Genomic DNA, 18,240 nt, shown 5'->3' on the forward strand with positions numbered 1-18,240 from the left:
CCACATACATAACGGCCATATCAATGTTAATGAAGGATTAAGATCAAAGCTTTCAGTTGTTGACTGTGATCACATCTAATTATAGCACTTCTGACAATCACAAGTGCTTGCGGTGTATCTTTAGCAAGGTTTGCTTTTATTGCTACTGCTACCTTGTGAAATGAACAGCTTTACAAGATGGTATACCCAATCTTCTTTGAATAAGCTACTCCTGTTACAGGGCGGTAGTAAATCCAACAAATGGAGTCTAAACAACAGTAGAAGAAAATGCTGGTTACATTTTTATTACAAAGCAAGTAAGTTACTGGCTACACGATATAAGGCAGACAAAGACTGGAAAAGGCTTGTATGAAATGTAAGAAAATTATTATAACATATGTTGGGAAAAGGATATACGAGGATGAGTTTTGTGAAGGCATGTTTAATTAACATAATTTAATTACTTGGACAGAAAGTGCCAGACAAGAATGTTTTTCAGTACTGAGATCAATACTATGGCACATAACACTAAGTGTATTTATATATGATACATAAATAACGATCTACTGCATTATAAATACGGACAATTGCTCTCACTCCAGAAACGACTGCAATCACATCCATAATGCCACCTAGTGCCTCAAAAACCTACTTTATAATGAACTGCAGGAGACACAACCGTAATCCAAAGACTCAGAGGGGCTGTTTTGAATTCTGGAAAAAGAGTTTCTGTGTGCTTACACAAACCTTATGAATATCCTCCATCATCAGTCTTCATAATTGTTCAGTACTTTAAGACTGAGTTTTGAGGGCCTGATCTTTCACCTTGTGAATTGCCAGCCCATCTTCCTGTTTGGAAGCTAATGGCAGAACTGTGAACTGTGCTGATTATGCTCAGAGCCTGGAATCCCTGTCCTTCAGATCACTCAATTCCTTTCTAATTTTCAGCAAAGATTACAATAATATGAATTCCCACTACGATTTTCATTGATGTTAAGGTCCATCCTTTTCAACTGCATATTTACCATTCAGCCTGATCATAATCATTCCACTGGGTTTTATTTATCCTGTACATTTATTTTCTCCTCATGTTTTGACAACTATCTTTAAGACACCACAGAAGTCGTTGAAAGTAAAGTGTTCTTCATAAAAACTGAGGAATTCTGACTGCAGTACTGGGGACTCAGAAGACATAAATAGGCTAACAGACTAGACAAAAGAAATATATTGTATTGTCAGAAAAAAAAAAGTATATGCATCTTTTTACCAAATTAAAAATTGCTCTGTAATAGTTATAGTTAGGAATCAATTTCAAGAACAGTAAAAGGGTCAGCAGTTCTGGGGCTTTCCTTTTCAGGAAGTCCCTTAATTTCCAAAATTCTTTCAAATTAGATGAATATTCCTAAAGCAGAGTAGAAAGCACATTGTTTAAAAATATCTACAACCTTAATTGAAAGAATTTTCAGGCAGAGGTGACATGAAGAGAATTAACACACCAAGGAGAAGCCAATCCAAGTATTCAGAATGATACACCTTCCTTTCTTAATATATGGGTTTTTCCATTGTTTTTATTACCCATCAAGGCTAAAACCATGCTTAAAAGTTATGTTCCATTTTGAACTTTACATTGCAAAGACTGTTCCTATCTTCCTTTGATATGTTATAATTTTATTTCATAGAATCACCAAGGTTGGAAAAGACCTCCAAGATCATCCAGTCAAACCATTCATCTGTCAATCAATACTTCCCAATAAACCATGTCCCTCAGTACAACATCTAAACATTTCTTGATCACCTCCACAGACGGTGACTTCATCACCTGCCTGGGGAGCCCAAGCCGGTGCCTGACCACTCTTTCAGAGAAGAAATTTTTCCTAAAATCCAACCTGAATCTCCCCAGGTGCAACTTGAGGCCATTCCTATTGCTAGTTACACAGGACAAGAGGCTGATTCCCAACAACCTCTTTCCAGGTGGTGGCAGAGAGCACCTGAGCTCCTCTTCTCCAGACTAAACAACCCCAGTTACCTCAGCTGCTCCTCATAAGACTTGTGCTACACACTTCTCATGAGCTTCGTTGCTCATCTCTGAACACACTCCTGGGCCTCCGTGTCTTTCTTGTAGTGAGGGGCAGTCCTTTGATGGCCTCACAGACATCTCTGCAACACTTTGCACCACGATCCTTCTATTACGATTTGTAACCACGAATTTAAATATTTATCAGGAAAAAACATATAATTATTCACATTACACCAAATCAGACTTCTGCCAGTAAGTACAAAGGAATTCTCCCAAACATTCCTTTATGCCAAGGTTGTAACTAAGACACAGCAAGTTCCACAGAGCACACACACACAGAAAAAAAAGATGAAGGAATTAAAAAAAAAAAAAAAAAAAAAAAGTAAGAAATGTGTTTAGGCACACTTCAAATGTTTCTTTTTTCAATCCAAAGCTTTATCCAACTGCTTTTAAAAAAGGCACCAGCTCCACACATGAACCAAGGGTGAAAAATAATTGCAAGGTGCAACAGGTGAAGAAATTGTGGTAACAGAAGTTATCCACTTCCATTCCCTAAAAATGATAGTTAAAATACACAATTTTAACAGATAATGGAATTCATCCAGTTATAGCTCCTAGGCACTAAATGACAAATGTAAAACACTCACAATGAACTGCAAAAATATGTTTTTCTTAAGATTTCATCTACACTATTCAAAATTGGCCTCAACTTCATCAAGATGCATGATTCGGTTCTGTTTTCATACCAGAGAAAATAAAACCCAGCAGATACAGGCAATTCATGCAAGAGATGGCAGGAAAGGGACACATTTATGTGAAGTAATGTCCCATTTATTGCTAATTTGGGGAGCAATAAGACAACTGAATACAAAGAGCATTTCCAACAAAGCAACAGGTTGTTGAAGAGTGACTGGCGTAAGAGTAATTGTAGTAATTTTTTTTATTCATTCAAATAAAAGATTTTGTACTTATTATGTGAGATACTTCCCTGTAATAGCACTACTTAGAATTTGAAATGCTAGCGCTAGACTTCTGTATTTTAAGTTATGCATACTATAGTGCTGTGACAAATTGGTATTACAGCCAGTTGCTGTGATGAATATTTTCCAGCACTAAGTGCATTGTCAAAAAGATGCATTCCTGGCACAAATTAACTTGCAAGCTCCACTGCTTTTATAGACATAGGCCTGCCAACTATCCCATAAACCTCAAGAACAGTGAAAGGGCAGTGGCAGTTATTTCAGATGAATGTGCTCTGCATGTGGGCTGCTTTCTGTCTTAAGCCTCATATCTGACCTCAAGCTCAAGTGGTCTCTGAAATTGTATAGATGAAACAAGCAATAGTTTCGTATATTAAAGGATTAAAGCATTCTTCCTAGGTAACTCAGTATATTTTACCACTCTGCTTACCCAAATGCACTGCAGCTCTCTAATGCCTTATCACTTATGATATGCTCTGGAAGTAGAAGCTGGCATGCAAGTTCAACTGGCAAAGTATTTTACTTCCTGTTAATGGGAGAGATGTCAAGATCCTGAACAAGTAGTGTATAGGTAAAGGAAATTACTGACAACAGGAAATGATTGGAGTATCATTTCCTAAGTCTTAGCTGTTAAACGGAACAGATTATTACATAAACTAGCTTGGAAGAGAAATTAAACTGGATGTTGCAAAGTGACAGAGGTTGCGTATTTTTCCCTCACTTCAAAGCATGAACTGGAAACAAAAAGAACTCTCTCATCAATTATTAGGAAAAGACTGGTACTAATCAGCCTGTAAGAAGAGCAGTAGGAGCGGATCCCACATTACTGTTAATCTTGCACGCAATATATTTAGATAGCATGAAATTTCATGCATGTTATGAAATTGTAGCTTTTATTCTCTTCATATCTTCAACTCAAAACTCAATAAAGTATTTGACACTTACCCAAAGATTTAACAAACTGTAAGTTTACTGTATTTAGTGCAGAGGAGAAATACTATTGTACCTAAATGCATACAAAAATATGTGATCATGATGTAAGATATCAAGAATATAGCAGTACGTGATAACATTTGAATTTATTATTACACTTCAGAGGGAACATAGAAGAACTGATAGTACTGGAACCTAACAGTTTCCTGTATTTTAAGCCACCAGATTTCATTGCAATAATAAAAGTCCCTGTTTTAATAAAAGATTATTTCAATTGTATATCAAAGTTTTTAAAAACAAACAGTGCTACCAGAGTACAGCTTCCTTCAGCTGCAGTTGTAGAAAAAAAATCAAAACAGTGCAGCAAGATTTCCATGGCATTCTGAATTTATGGCTACAGAAGCCGGAAAAGAGCAGTGTTGTATGCAACAGCCATTAAATTGAGCGTATTTAAGAGCTCTAAGTTTCACACATCTCCAAGTTAGGGCTGGAACATTAACATCATTTCAAAACAGTTTTTAAAAATATGTATTTCCTACAGCTTTAAGGATGTTTAACTAGCAGCTATTAAATAAACAAGTGAAAAAAATCTTACACTAAATTACTTTTCAGTATGACAATAATTTAATTCCTTCAGTAACAGCATTTCATCATCTTCTGCTTCCTCTTGTCAATATATACCCATTTTGAGGTCATTATATTTGAGTTAACTATCTGATAGATTCTAATAAATTCAAAGAGGCCGTTATGGCTAGGCACAAAGTAGAAGTTTGAGTCCTTAAATTGAATAGAAACTGGAGATAGTATCAAATATTAAAAATCAATAGAGAGTGTGTAGTCTGGTGAGCTGAAGGAACTGGTAACAAGATATTTAAAGCCTTCTACTTCTAGAATAATTATATATCAATTCCAGTGTTGCGGGGTGATAAATGTGAAAATTTGACAGAAATAACTCCTACCCAACACACAAATTATTTTTGTCAGACCTCAGAGCATCGTCATAGTCATTGATAGCAGAGAAAGCCTAAGGCTCTGTATAACCTGACAAAATCACCTTTTCAGATCAAGGCTAAGAGACTTAAGACTTCCTAAAGTCTCTTCCTTAAGAGACTTAACAAAGGAGAAGAAAAACATTTTTTCCATAGACTGTGTTCAGATATTAGTATTCAGTATACGTATTTTCTCTATTCACAGTGTGTAGGTATTCTTGACAATTCAATCTCCTCAGTTTTTTGTTCAGTCCAATTGCAGTGCAATACAAGAAAATTAAAACTCATATTACACCCTTTCATCCTTCAGCAACTATTTGAGAGAAACACAGCCATTGCCCATACTACTCTCCATAAAGCCACAAAGCAAACTACAGTTTCACCAAAGATAGATGCGCTTTCAGTTTCCATTAACAGAGGCTGAGAAGGTTCACACAGGACACCAGGGAGCAATAAAAATGAGATCATTGGAGAGAAGGAAATAAATGATGAAGCAAATAAAAAAGTACAAATGCAGACAGCTGAGGGAGGGAAGGGCATAAAAACCAAATAGAAAGATTAAGGCAAGGGTGACATAAAGAAATACAAAGGACAGATAAGGAAGCAGTGGTCTAGACTTCTGTACTGAAAGTCTTCAGTCCTGTTTGTTTTCTCTTCCTTTAATGGTCTTGGAGGTACCTGATCCAAGGCTTGCTATAACCCATTAAAGGCAATCCATCACATTCAGCAACTCTGGATTGATTTCAAAGACAAGATGTCACTTAAGCAGTGAAATGTATCATATTCAGGACCTGTAATAATTTTCATTCTTTTTTTTTTTTTTTCCCCCCCCAGCAAAATGATGAAGAATAATGAGAAACAGCGTGGTGATATTGACACAGTAAATGGAACCAAAATATTTAAGTAACAGAAATAAGAATTGAATAGATCAGCGTATGGAACACTTGAACCTAAGATGAAAACATAGGTACAAGAACATAACTAAATAGCTTGGAAAACATACCCTGTGGAGTCGAAAGCTGCTTGAGAAAGTACTGAGGAAAACCAAGAACGAATCCTCTGTAAGATCTGTTTTAAAAGACAAGACCATCTAGATTTCTCCTCACTGCCAGTTGTGGCAATTAAACCAAGTTGCTCAAGTACTTATATTAACTGCATTTTTCAAAAAGAGAAAATGACACAGGCCAAAAACAGGATTCCCAAAGTAAACTAAGACACATATGTAATGAACACAAATGCTAGCATTCCTAGCATTGTTTTATTGAATTGAACCTAGGAAAAAGTTTTCTGTGAGATAGAGGAGAGGAATCTTTTAAGCTCATCTGAATATCCTAATGAATATACTATAAACTAATATAGAAGTTGTTTCTTCATTGATTTCTGATGTTAAATGCTATGGAAGAATCATTTAAAAGATCATTTATCCTCTCGAACAGCATGAGCCCAGGCTGTACATCCTTCACTGCCAAAAAGTGAAGACAAATCTCATTTCCAAGTCCAATTCAATCCGTAATACACTTTTTAAAGAATACAGACAAGGTCACTCCTTTGTAGCAGAATGATTTTCTGCAAAACGATTATGAGGTTCTAGGGAAATACATCTAAGCAGTCTCATCTCAATTTCATCCTAGAGTAAGCTGTGCTACTTATTGGTAAAAATATCTAGTGTTACAATTCCACCTACAACCTGTATATGACAAGAAATGTCATTGTATTAGCAATACAACAAATCAAGAGTCATCCTTTCAAGTTTTACTATGTAAGAATAGCTCTCACAAAATCTATTTTGTGATTCTACTGCTCTTTATTCAGCAACATCTTTATCTATATGTAGTAAGTTCACAGCCACATGAATGCCAATGAAACTAAGATCTGAAGAACTGGGTGAGCAACTGAAGCTCCATATGCAAGCTGCACTATGTAAGGAGACCTCTGAGTCAGCACAGAGCCTCACTGCAGGATTTGGACAAAGAAATGCATCCATATGGCTCAGCCTGAAGGGCAGGAGTCAAAGCAAATCTATAAAAAAAAAACTGGAAGTGTAACAAAATGCAATCTTGAAAGAATCTAGATCTGCTACAAGTCCTTATTTATGCTATGGTGCAGCTTTCTTCTACGTTTCTGAGTAATGCTGACAAAGGTAATAATTCTTCATTCCAACAGCATGGATCAAAATACTTACCTTTTCCACCAAGAACCAGTCCATGCAGCTTTTTGAAACTCTTCTACTGACCATAAAAGTGCACAGTATAAAAAGCCAAGTTACTTTTTCTTCAATCCTACCTTTTTGGACATGAGGTATAAAGACGAAAGCTACTCCTCCTCCCAAAAACAAAACAAAAACAAACTTCTGTACAAAGGAACAGCACTACATTTGCATATCATTGTAGCCAACTCAGAGCTCTGTGTGGGTAAATATTGTTCACTTTTATCATCCTTTACCTGCTAACTGGGAATAGTTCCAGATGCAAAGTAGCAAAAGCTTTGATTTCTCAGCTATTTTCTATTATTCCTTTTATAGCTACCATGTTGTCTTTGAGTCTGCAATCATTTAGGCATGATGCTCACCTAACACATGCCTAAAAAAGTAATTATCCTTTACAAATTCTGTTGGTCATAACAGTAAACACAGCCCCACCTCAGCTACTTAAAACTAAATGTGCAAGAGGTGAACTGACCTATGGATATTGTTCAATACCTTTCTCATGACAGAGTTTTTTTTATGTCCCTAATCAGCTTGAGACAGCTATATTCAGTCTACTTTTCCATCCTTGTTCCACATCTACAGATAACTGCCCATCAATACCACATTTTTCACTGGAGAAACATTCCTTCAAAAAGATTCTCTTCTTTTCTACTACTGCCCTAAATTAACTCTTGTTACAAAGTCCTAGTTTTCCTTGCCTGTCCCAGAGCTCACAGTCAGAGAAACCATGTTATCCATCTCTGGAAATACTTCATGTAGGACAGAAACTTAACAGTTTAAAAATTACTTATTTTAGCAAATGTATTAGTCCTCATTCCAACATGCAGCATATTTTTACTCTACACTCACTATATCTTCTCCTGTTGCACAAGCTGATCAGTCCTGCTCACTGATTCAGTCTAGTGTGGAGCCCTCCATGGAACTTTGCCTTGAGTTGCTCTAAAAGACACCAAGATGAACCGCAGCTGAGGACCAGTGTAGCGATCCTGCCTCCATGAGCACCCTTACTCCAGCTTCAATAAACCACAGCTCCTCTGTTTCACAAAACAAACGCCACTCTTTGCCATGACTTTGCATGTTTTCAAGTGCATTTTTAAGCTTTCTTCTTATTTAAAACAAGCTGCTTGGAAAATACTTTAATAAAGCAGTCCTAATATGCTCCTTCTGTTCTTCTCCTCTCTGCCCTTTGAGAAGGCGAAGCAGCAAAATATGTAATCATCCTTTAATGTTTCAGACAGAAATGGCAGCTGTAGCTCTCCGAATAATACACGCAGATGAGGTAAACAGAAACAGAGAGCACCAGGGACTGCTGAACTGAAATGCAAGCTCCAGTACTCTGCTATGGGAAAACCATCCTTCCCAAACCAAAATCACAGTGCAAACATTCCTTCTTCACGAAAAGCAATCATTAAAATATATGGCGTGTTAAACAAAGTAAGTGGGAGGTTTATTTGCATTTGTGCGCATCTTGGCCCTCAGGGAAACCTAAAAAACAAATCATTTCATCCCTTTTCCTTGCAAATGCATATTAAGTATTCAATCAAACTGGAAAAAAAGAAAGAAAAAAAATAGTAGACTTCTTCACTTCTTCCATGGGTGGCAATAATTCTTCTGATATTCTGATGTGCTGATATTGCTTTGATAAAAAAGAAACATGAAAATACAATGTGTAAAGAGCCATTTTTAAACTTACCTGAGGCTTCCCTAAAGTTTTTTCCCATACACACACTGCACATGCAAAAACAGGGACTCACGAAATGTTAGTAGGCGTTGACAGAAGATGAAGAAAAACTGAGCGAGAAGGTTTCATCTACAGAAGTGTTAGGCTTTTGGCCGGCTATGTGCAAGACTGTCTAGAGGGCAGAGAAGGCACCTGCTACCAAGCTGGGTTAGCGAGAAGCTAACAAGCTCTAGAGATAAGATAGACAGACCGAGGGCAGCAGGAGCGGGATTAGTGTGAGCCCAGGCCCGCTCCCAAGCAGCAGGGCCGGTCGGAGAGAGGCAGCAATGGGCTGGCAGTGCACTTACGGACGCTGCCGCAGACCGCCATGCAGTACTCCTCCGAGTCAAAGTTGTTCCGGTTGCCACCGCAGCCGCCGTAAAAGAAGGGCGCACACTTTCCTTCGGCCACGTCAAAGTACCAGCGGGAGATCATTGCGCGGCAGGGACCCGTCTCAGCTTGTTCAGAGCACACCTCTAGTCACAGGAGACCCAGAGGAACCACATTTAGTATGAAAACAGCGTTGCCTGTACTTCCATCTATTCAGCGTGCCAAGGTACACCTCAATATCCCTGTGTGAGGATCAAGGTGTACCTAGGGAGCATCTAGGAAAAAGAAACACGAACTGCTGGGCACTTCAATGCTTATTCTCTTCCCTGAGGTGATGCAGGCAAATTCTGAACAGTTCAGATTTGTGCTGCTGGGCCCACTTAGTACCAAGCTTAGGCTTTGCTGCTGGAAGAGTCTGAGCTCCTTCCAGCCCAGGGTATAACCTCAGCCATATGCACGGAAGGATGCATCTGAAAGCATGCGAGTCAGTTTCTTCCTTGTGGCAATGCAAACCCCCAAACTCAGTTACTTAGCTATATATATGAGTTATACCGGAAAAGAATTCCTCCTCAGACACCAATTTATATACAATCACTGCTGAAGAAACCACCCCCTCTTGCAGCCTGCCTAGTATAGGGTTTGTAATTTGTATCTAGAGAGCTCTTATATATAAAATTACTGCCATAGCTTTACTCCATCCATAGGAGGAAATCTCATCCCCAGTGAATATAGACAGAAAAAAAAAACGACTTTAAGAAAAAAAGTTGCTTTTTTTTTTTTTTTTTAATTTGTGAGCCACCACAGTCATTGCCTATATTCTGCAACACATGAAAACCTGAGGGGAAAATCAAACTATTCAAATGAAAGGAAGACAAAGGAAATTCTGTCTGCAATTTGGAATTTGGAGTAAGCATACAGCCCTTTACCAATAGCATTCCAAACAGGAAAAAAAGAAAAAAAAAGCCTCCACAATCTTCCAACATACTATGTATGCATCATATAAAAACTGCGTAACGTCAAATAGCAATATATCCCCCATTTGCTTTCATCCCACACACTACATCAGCACAGAAACTAACACGTTCACTAGAGGCATCTAAGTTCCCTGCATAAATTTGAATTTCATGGAAGGCAGATGCCTAAGGGTTGAAAGGTAGAAAGAAATATCAGTGCATCACCTCTCAGATGCTGCTTATGCAGAGTTCTGTTTGGCAGTCTCTCCTGACCAGTGACAGGCAATGCAACCCTCCCTGGGAAAGCCACTATTGACTGCATGGATTTCATATTCACTTGTCATTGGTAGCCAGTGTCTGCCTGCTCTTAAATATATAACAAAATTTTACTCATGGATTTATTTATAGATATGTGAATTTATTTCATATATCTATGCAAATATGGCAATATTATGAGTCAATATTAGGGAGCTCTGAGAGAAACAGATCCACATATGCATGTGTAGCTGTACTACAAATAATGTTAGGGTTTTGTATCGAGCCATTTTTAAGAAAAAAAGCAAAACAAATTTAATTGTGAAGAATATTAATTACAATTAATTTTATGCAACCGTAAGATTAACTACATATCACATTTAGTAAAGAAGTGATTCCTGAGATTTATTTTTGAATAACATCTTGCCCTTCCATCCAATTATACAGTCAAACCTTCACACCATGATAACTTTGCACAGACTTGGAAGAGCTGCCATGTGTCAATTAAAAATGAATAGTGACTCATGACATGAAAGAGACAGGTACAATCAAGAGAATGTCTGCTGACAGGAAATGTCATTTCAAAAAGCAAAGGTCTCAACAACTCAGTCTTTCTTTAGAAATCACTTAATTCAAGTTGACTATGGACTGACCTCCACATATGCAATAAGCACCTTCTACTTTTATAGTTCTGTTATAAAGTCTGATTTATTTCACTTTGTACTGTTAAGTGTTATCAAGATGGGAATGGTTCATATATTTAGCTTGAAATTTCCTATGTCTACTGCTCTCAGAAATAGAAACAGAGATTTTGTGCACGTACAAATAACGTGCAAAAGTGAAGTAATATCATCCATCAAATAACTAATGCCAGTGGTAACAAGGAGTTAGCTCTCTGGAATCTCAAGTCAGTCATATATGTGTTACACGTGAAGATGCACTTGGACAAGCATTCTGGCAAGCACAGGGTAAGTGCATTAAGAAGAGTAAGACAGAAGCCCAGTGTTCTGGGCAGGGACTTCTCCCACAAGGCTGCCCTTGGCACATCCTTCCATCCAGCTCGCACAGGCAATCATACTGCTTTTGCTGAGATCTAAATGGAAATTACTTCACCATACAGAGAGACTGTGCTGTGCAAACAGTTTATGGCCTACACAGAGATAAACAGGAGAAGTAAACTGTTTCATGACTGCCCTAATTGAAGGAATCATGCTGCTGTGTGTAGGCAACTGTCACTGCTGTCATTCCTTCCCAGTTGCGTCACCACCCTCCCTCTGTGAAGGGTTCAGAGCAGCATTCCTTAACTCCTGCTTCAGAAGAATGCATTTTTAAGCCACCTTCAGTGCTAGAGAAATGGTCCTGATTGCTCCTGTTGCTGGCACAAATGCTCCTTCCATGCCTCTCCGTATCCCTATCAATTGTGCTCAATTTAAAGACGCCACATTTAATCTTCAGCTGTACTGCCCTAACTGAGAAGACGGGGCAATGAAGCGCGAAACTCAAGAGTCTTTCTTGGGCTAAGAAAAAATTACTGCCATCCATGTCCTGTTTCCCTTCCATCCACTGGAACTAAGTGTAGCAATTAATGCCTATGAAGTATGAGCTATGGTATTTTCACAGATATTAGCAGCAAGGCAGCATACACTGCTAAATGATTCATCAAAAAATTAAAAGCTGTCTTTGCTTCATATACTAATTTTGTTGTTGAAAACTGATTAAAGATAAGATACATTCTGCCACAGTATAATTCTATTTTAATTGTTATCACAATTTTTTAAAATCAAGAACAGTACTATGAGCTTTGCTTTGTTTTATTTAACTGGTTCATTCTTCCCTTCCAAAGATGCATTTTTTGCCTTTGGCTCCATGAAACCAAACACAATTAAAGAGGACAAGCCTTTGGCACAGTTCAGATTCATAACTGGTCTACACTCTAACTCTGCTTTCAGATGCGTACAGTTTTCGCACCATCCTGCTGCAACAGTAAAATTTCTCTCACCTTCCCTGTGCCCTGTACCAAGGATTACAATTGCCAATTTCTTCCCTCCAAAACATTAGATTTTAAGTTATTTTTGAGATAACCAGAAGAGAATAATTCAATTTTCCCCATCAGGAGCTTCTTACACATATTCCAGCTTCCCAATGCAAAAAGGGCTGCTTCTAACAAAGCAGGGAGATGGAACTATCTCTGGAAGATAGTTCTGTGGCAAAGTTCTCTGATTTCGTCTTAAATTAACACATAAAGCGATGTACTGAAAACTATATATATATATTTATATAAAACTATATATATAGTTACAATCAACATGAACACTAACTGTTATGTTTTCCCTAGAAATGGATAAGCTGCAGTATCCTAGGGGAAAGAAAAAACATTTTGCAAGTCTGTGGGCATTAATTTATAGTGACTTCACGTAAAGAACACCCATAACACTCACTCACTAAAATGCTGGTAGTAAAGCTGATTAAAATATATGTGCATTCTACGTACTTTTGGTGATCAATTTCTACAAAGGAAAATAAAAAATATGCCTCTGAATGACATCTTAGAATTTTTTACTGCCGTATCAATTGTTTCTTTGCTCCCTGAGAAAAATTGATTTTAAAACAAAATCAAATAATTGCTTTATTTCAAAATCTCTATTGCAGGCCTGGTGTTTTTGTTTTTTTTTACTGCATGAGACTAACACTTCTCTGTGAACACCAGCATTTTCAATAGAAGAATGTGTAATACAGCTTAAGATTCTAATAGGAAAAATAAAACAAACAAATAAACATATTTACATACTTCTATCACTGCAATCATTACGATTCCTTGATATGGAGGATTTGAGTTTCTATATGATATTTAAGCGAGCTATGAAAACTTAAGAGATCTAAGAGAACTAAGTGATCTAAGAACTAAGCTCCTTTAAACGCTGGTACAGCCTAATTCAAACCTTAAACAGGAAATTGAATTTGATGTAATTTAAGGGAAGAAGAGACAAACAGGAGGAGTTAGTAAATTAACTCAGACCTGTCTTGGAAGCTGGGTCCTATATTTAGTTTTCACTTCTGAAAATCCTCTACCTTAATGCTACATTGGAAAGTTCTCATCATGTTGGCTTCCAAAATATAACGCACTCTTTAATTTAGCCACAGAATTGGAAAATATGAAGCCTTTTGACCTTTTCCATACTACCTGCCCTTCAAGTTTAACATTAATAATGGCAAATGCATACAACTAAATCATGCTGATGATGTTAACCACCTCACTAGCACTGGTTATGTATTTGCTTTGTCCATGCTAGTATCTATTCAAATCGTGCTTCATACCCACACAAACAAGTGATTTACTTAGCTGCTTGAGTAAAAGGGACCACAGTTCTATATTTTACATTTTACCATTAAAGAACAATGTAATCAATTAATGCATGAGAGAATAAAGGAATAAATTACTCAAATACATATGATGAAGTATATGTTCCACTTTATTACACGCTAGTACATAACATTATAAGTGGACTATTATGTCCAGGAACTGAGACTATTGCTGGAAGATATTAATACACACGTATCTCTATTAGTTTCAGTTTCTTTAATTAGCTGAGAAAAATTAGACAAGTTAAAGAATAAATGTGCACTGTTTTTCTTAGACTTTTCGTTCCAAAATGGAATGATACTGTTTTGTTCATGAATTAATCAATGGGAATATTTAAAGATAATTTCACTGAGACAAAGCCTCCTCGTGTTGAATATATACTTAGAAAAGGCAGCCAAATTTTAGTTTGAGTATTCAAAGACAAAAGCTAATTTCATAGGAGGTTTTTGGAATTAGGATGAGACAGCTGGGAAGCTGGCACATGTTCTAGTAATAAAGTTGGTGTGTTAGTTACACAACCACTAAAATGTTTTCTATAGATAAAGCTAAAAGAAAAAGCAAAATTAAGAGTTCCAAAAGCAGACCTGGAAAATAGTCCTCCTCAAAATTGAAGACTGTACTTCCCATTGCAAGCCATTAAGACTGGATTTTTCTCTCTAATGTTTATTCTTAATGTTTATTCTACCAAAGGGGAATATTCAATGTATGAAAAAAAAAAAATAGATATGCACTTGTAGAACATAATGCCTCACAATTTTCATGTGGAACTAATACATGAAAGCATATTTTCTATTTATTTGTGTAAAACAATTACACTTTGAATCAAGATGTCAAATACTTAGTCTTGATGGCCAGAACCGAAACAAAAACTCCCGTTTGTTTTCAAGTGTAGGCCAACAAAATGTCATGAATTTATCTATATTTTTCAAAAAAGATAGTTGCCACAAAAACAACATAATTATGTGAACATGGCAGGACACAAAGAATCTGAGGATTAGTTCAAAAGCACATTCCAGTCTTTTTACATGGCAGAGCAAAATATTAAGCTTAAATCTGCATCGATACAGTAAAATGACATTCCATCAAGGGAAGCAGGCTCCTGGAGGATTTCTTCTATCGGAATATAATTTAAGCAAAACCACACTCCGATCTTCTGACCTTACATAAGGCAAGACTTACTGTGTTTACTATTTACCACATTTGCCCTTGACCCAAAATATTAATAATATATTGCTTTTCCATCAACAAGACTAGTAAATCATAAAAAAGATTTCTCCTTAATTGCAATATATTCTGAAGTATTCTGTTGCAGTGGAACAGCGGTGCTTTAAATTATAACGTTTAACCAAAAGCTATCAGTTATTTTAATGCAAATCCATTAGGCTAATTTTATCAGATCCTGCTCATATGTTACAGTAGATTATCATTCTTAATGAAAATCTCATAATAAAACGCAGCGGAGTTAAATTAATGTGCGCTATTTGGATAGCAATGTGCTTTTTAATATGGAATACATCCACACATTATCATTTTCCAAATACAGCATACTGCACAGCCTTGATGGAAATGAAAAACAAGAAAGTATTAATTTAAAGGCAAGTTAATAACATTTCAAATCTAGTTAAAGCTATTAAAATTTTTAATATTATCCCCAAATTTACAGCTAATGGGTCTAGCCACCAGGGTTAACCTCCCTTGCCTTTAAAATACTGTCAATGAGTGGATTTCAAGTCTTTTAGAAACATAAATCTGCAGGGGTAAAAAAAAAAAAAAAAAAGCGTAGTACACTAGAAATATACTAGATCAATAAAGGTAGGAGCTATAACACAAACATCAGGCTAGTTTTCTCTTGCTAGGAAGCCAGCATATGATCTCCTGCTTGCAACTTCAGATTGCAAACATAGTAAAAATACCATGTCAAGCATCAGCGATAAAACTGTTTCCTAACTGTTTAAAAACATTCAGCAGAATTAGGGAATACCAAACTGATTGCTAAATGGCAGCACTACATATTAGAGCAGGCAGGTCAAGCTTATGCTGAATCTTCCACATTTGCTAACAGGTACGCAAAGAGGCTGCCAAATGTTTTTGCAGGCTGCTGCACTGACCCCACTGCCTTCCTTTAAATGAGACCTGACTGACCGCTATGCTGACAGGAAGCATTACATCCAAACTGCTTATTCTTTGTTGTAAGCCAAGAGACACTGATTTTTCGTATCACCTACTATGCTGAAGGTGAGCAGAAAAAAAATCACAAACAATTGCACGATTGAAGAGCAGAGCAACTGCTTATTCAGTCACACACTGTAAGAATTACCTGGAGCCTGGATGGCTCAGGAACAGCTCCACAAAATCCACCATGCAGCCAAGACAGCAGCAGAATGCTCTGTTGCTTACACCTGGCCACCAGAAAAAGCCACCTCCCTCGCTCCACCTAGAATCATAGAACTGCTCAGGTTGGAAAAGACCTTAAAGATCATAGTTCAACCACAACCTAACCATCCTACCCTAACTCTAACAACCCTCCACTAAATCATGTCCCTGAGCACCACATTCAAACGGTTTTTAAACACATCCAGGGATGGTGACTCAACCACCTCCCTGGGGAGCCTATTCCAGCTCTTAACAACCCTTTCTGTAAAGAAGTTTTTCCTAATATCCAACCTAAGCTTACCCTGGCACAACCTGAGGCCATTTCCCCTCGTCCTGTGTGGAATCAAGAGCCATCAATTTCTTGCAGGCTTTATAAAAAAGCCACACTCTCTTGACCACAAATTCAGTGATAACATGTCCCAGTGACCAACAGAGATAAATACATGTTTTTATTAACTCTGTGGATCCCTCTAACCTCAGACTCACCATCAGCTAGATTTAACACCTCAACTCCAGCAAGAGCAGACCTGGAAGTTCGAATTCAGTCTGCTGCCCTAGTCCATATGAACTGAGAGTAGGAATGGTCCCTCAGGAAATGCAGGAAAGTGAATAATGCCAAGTACTGTGCTAGGAAAAGTTTATCCGCATTTTTAAATAAAGACTGTAGCTTATAAAAAACGAATGAAAAGACTGTCCTGTCAGTGACCTCGCTCACTCTCTAGACAAGATCATAACTTCCTTTTCACGGGAAAGAAGATTGCAAATAGATGCACTATTGCTATTTTGGTCACTATTTATTAAAGTATGTACAGAAATAAAATCGTCTGACAAACTGGTTCTACAATAGTACTAGTTGTCTTTAAAGTATAACATTACATTATGCTTTTCAACTATTTACAGCTGATGGCAGTTATTCCATTGATTTGGGAGAGAAAGGACTCAATTAGACATTAATTTATGGTTTTAGAACAGTTGGTCTTTGTTGATTTCAGGTTGAAAAGCAAAGCTTCTAAAATGGGACAAATCTACACATTGTGCTCTTTAATGCTATGAGTTGGTACTAGCCACAGCTTCATAAACTCTACATAAAACTAGCTGTGCCTGTGAAGAGCATCCTAGGACACGTTTTATGAACGGTGGATGCTTACTGCAGAAGCTTCTGCACGGACCTGCTGGCAGCATCAGGAGGACACGGAGCCCTCAGGGAAGTGTTCTCTCAAGCACAGCAAGAGAAGTAGGAGTAAGGGCTAAGATGATAAATTGTGTGGGACATAAACAAGCATTCTGCATGGTGCAGCTCAGTTGGATGCCCTCAGAGCCAGCCTCAGCACTCTCCATGCCACAGGAAGGCTGGAGGTCAGAAAGTATGAAGGGCTGGGACAGAGCTGTGCCAGGAATTTATATTGGTAACAGACAGCCCTCACCTCATCTGTAGCAGTAGGTATTTTTCTGTGCTCTTCTCATTTCTCTGTGGTGAAAAATTTTAGACTTGGGAGAAAGAGGACAATAGCTTTTCATTGTAGCCAGCAAGCATGTACATTTCTAAGGGATTTTTAAAAGGTGGCTTCAATAGTTTGCCTCTTCTTTTTTGTATTTTACATTCATATTATTACATATTATTTTCCTGAAGGCTAAACATCTTAACCTTGTAGAAATGTCAGCCTCAGTAAAGAAACGAGCTCTACCTAATTTGTCCTCATTTCCACTCATCCAAAATCCCATTAAAATGAAGTGCTCGTTTTTTTTTTCCCCCTCCTCCTCAATATTCATTTTCCATTCAGAACAGGGCATTTTATTCCCAGGTGGTGAAAGCTCACATATGGAAATGTATTTAATTGGTTTAAAGATTTAAATATAATCTCTTCCCACTCCATTCTCACTGCACTGGCTCTCCAATAATTGAGCAAAACACTCAACAGACAGTTACATAAGACAGAAAGACACAAGACAGCTTCTCCAGCCTTAGAAAGACATTTTTGCAAATCATTTTACTAAAGCATTAATGCTTTTGATGAGAGAGCTTACCTACACAGACATTGAATTTTAGAAAAACTAAATGAAGAAAGACTCCCTTTTCCAAGGCATTTCTCTTTGGCACTCTTCTGTCACAAGCACATGTGAGAAATCACAGCCAGGAGCCCTCT

General features: G+C 37.4%; 1 protein-coding gene across 1 annotated transcript in view; it reads right to left on the reverse strand.

Annotated features, from left to right (window-relative positions):
* Window positions 1-18,240, reverse strand: part of LOC122156229 (amyloid beta precursor protein) — a 158,536-nt gene that overhangs the window by 66,044 nt on the left and 74,252 nt on the right. Inside the window, exon 6 of the mRNA XM_042810837.1 lies at window positions 9,133-9,300. Coding sequence (XP_042666771.1) covers window positions 9,133-9,300 — 168 coding nt within the window. The remainder of the gene's footprint in view (window positions 1-9,132; window positions 9,301-18,240) is intronic.

This window comes from Centrocercus urophasianus, unplaced genomic scaffold (genome assembly GCF_019232065.1).
Source record: "Centrocercus urophasianus isolate 14NV4802_14NV808 unplaced genomic scaffold, USGS_Curo_1.0 seq_12, whole genome shotgun sequence".
In the NCBI taxonomy this organism is placed as follows: domain Eukaryota; kingdom Metazoa; phylum Chordata; class Aves; order Galliformes; family Phasianidae; genus Centrocercus; species Centrocercus urophasianus.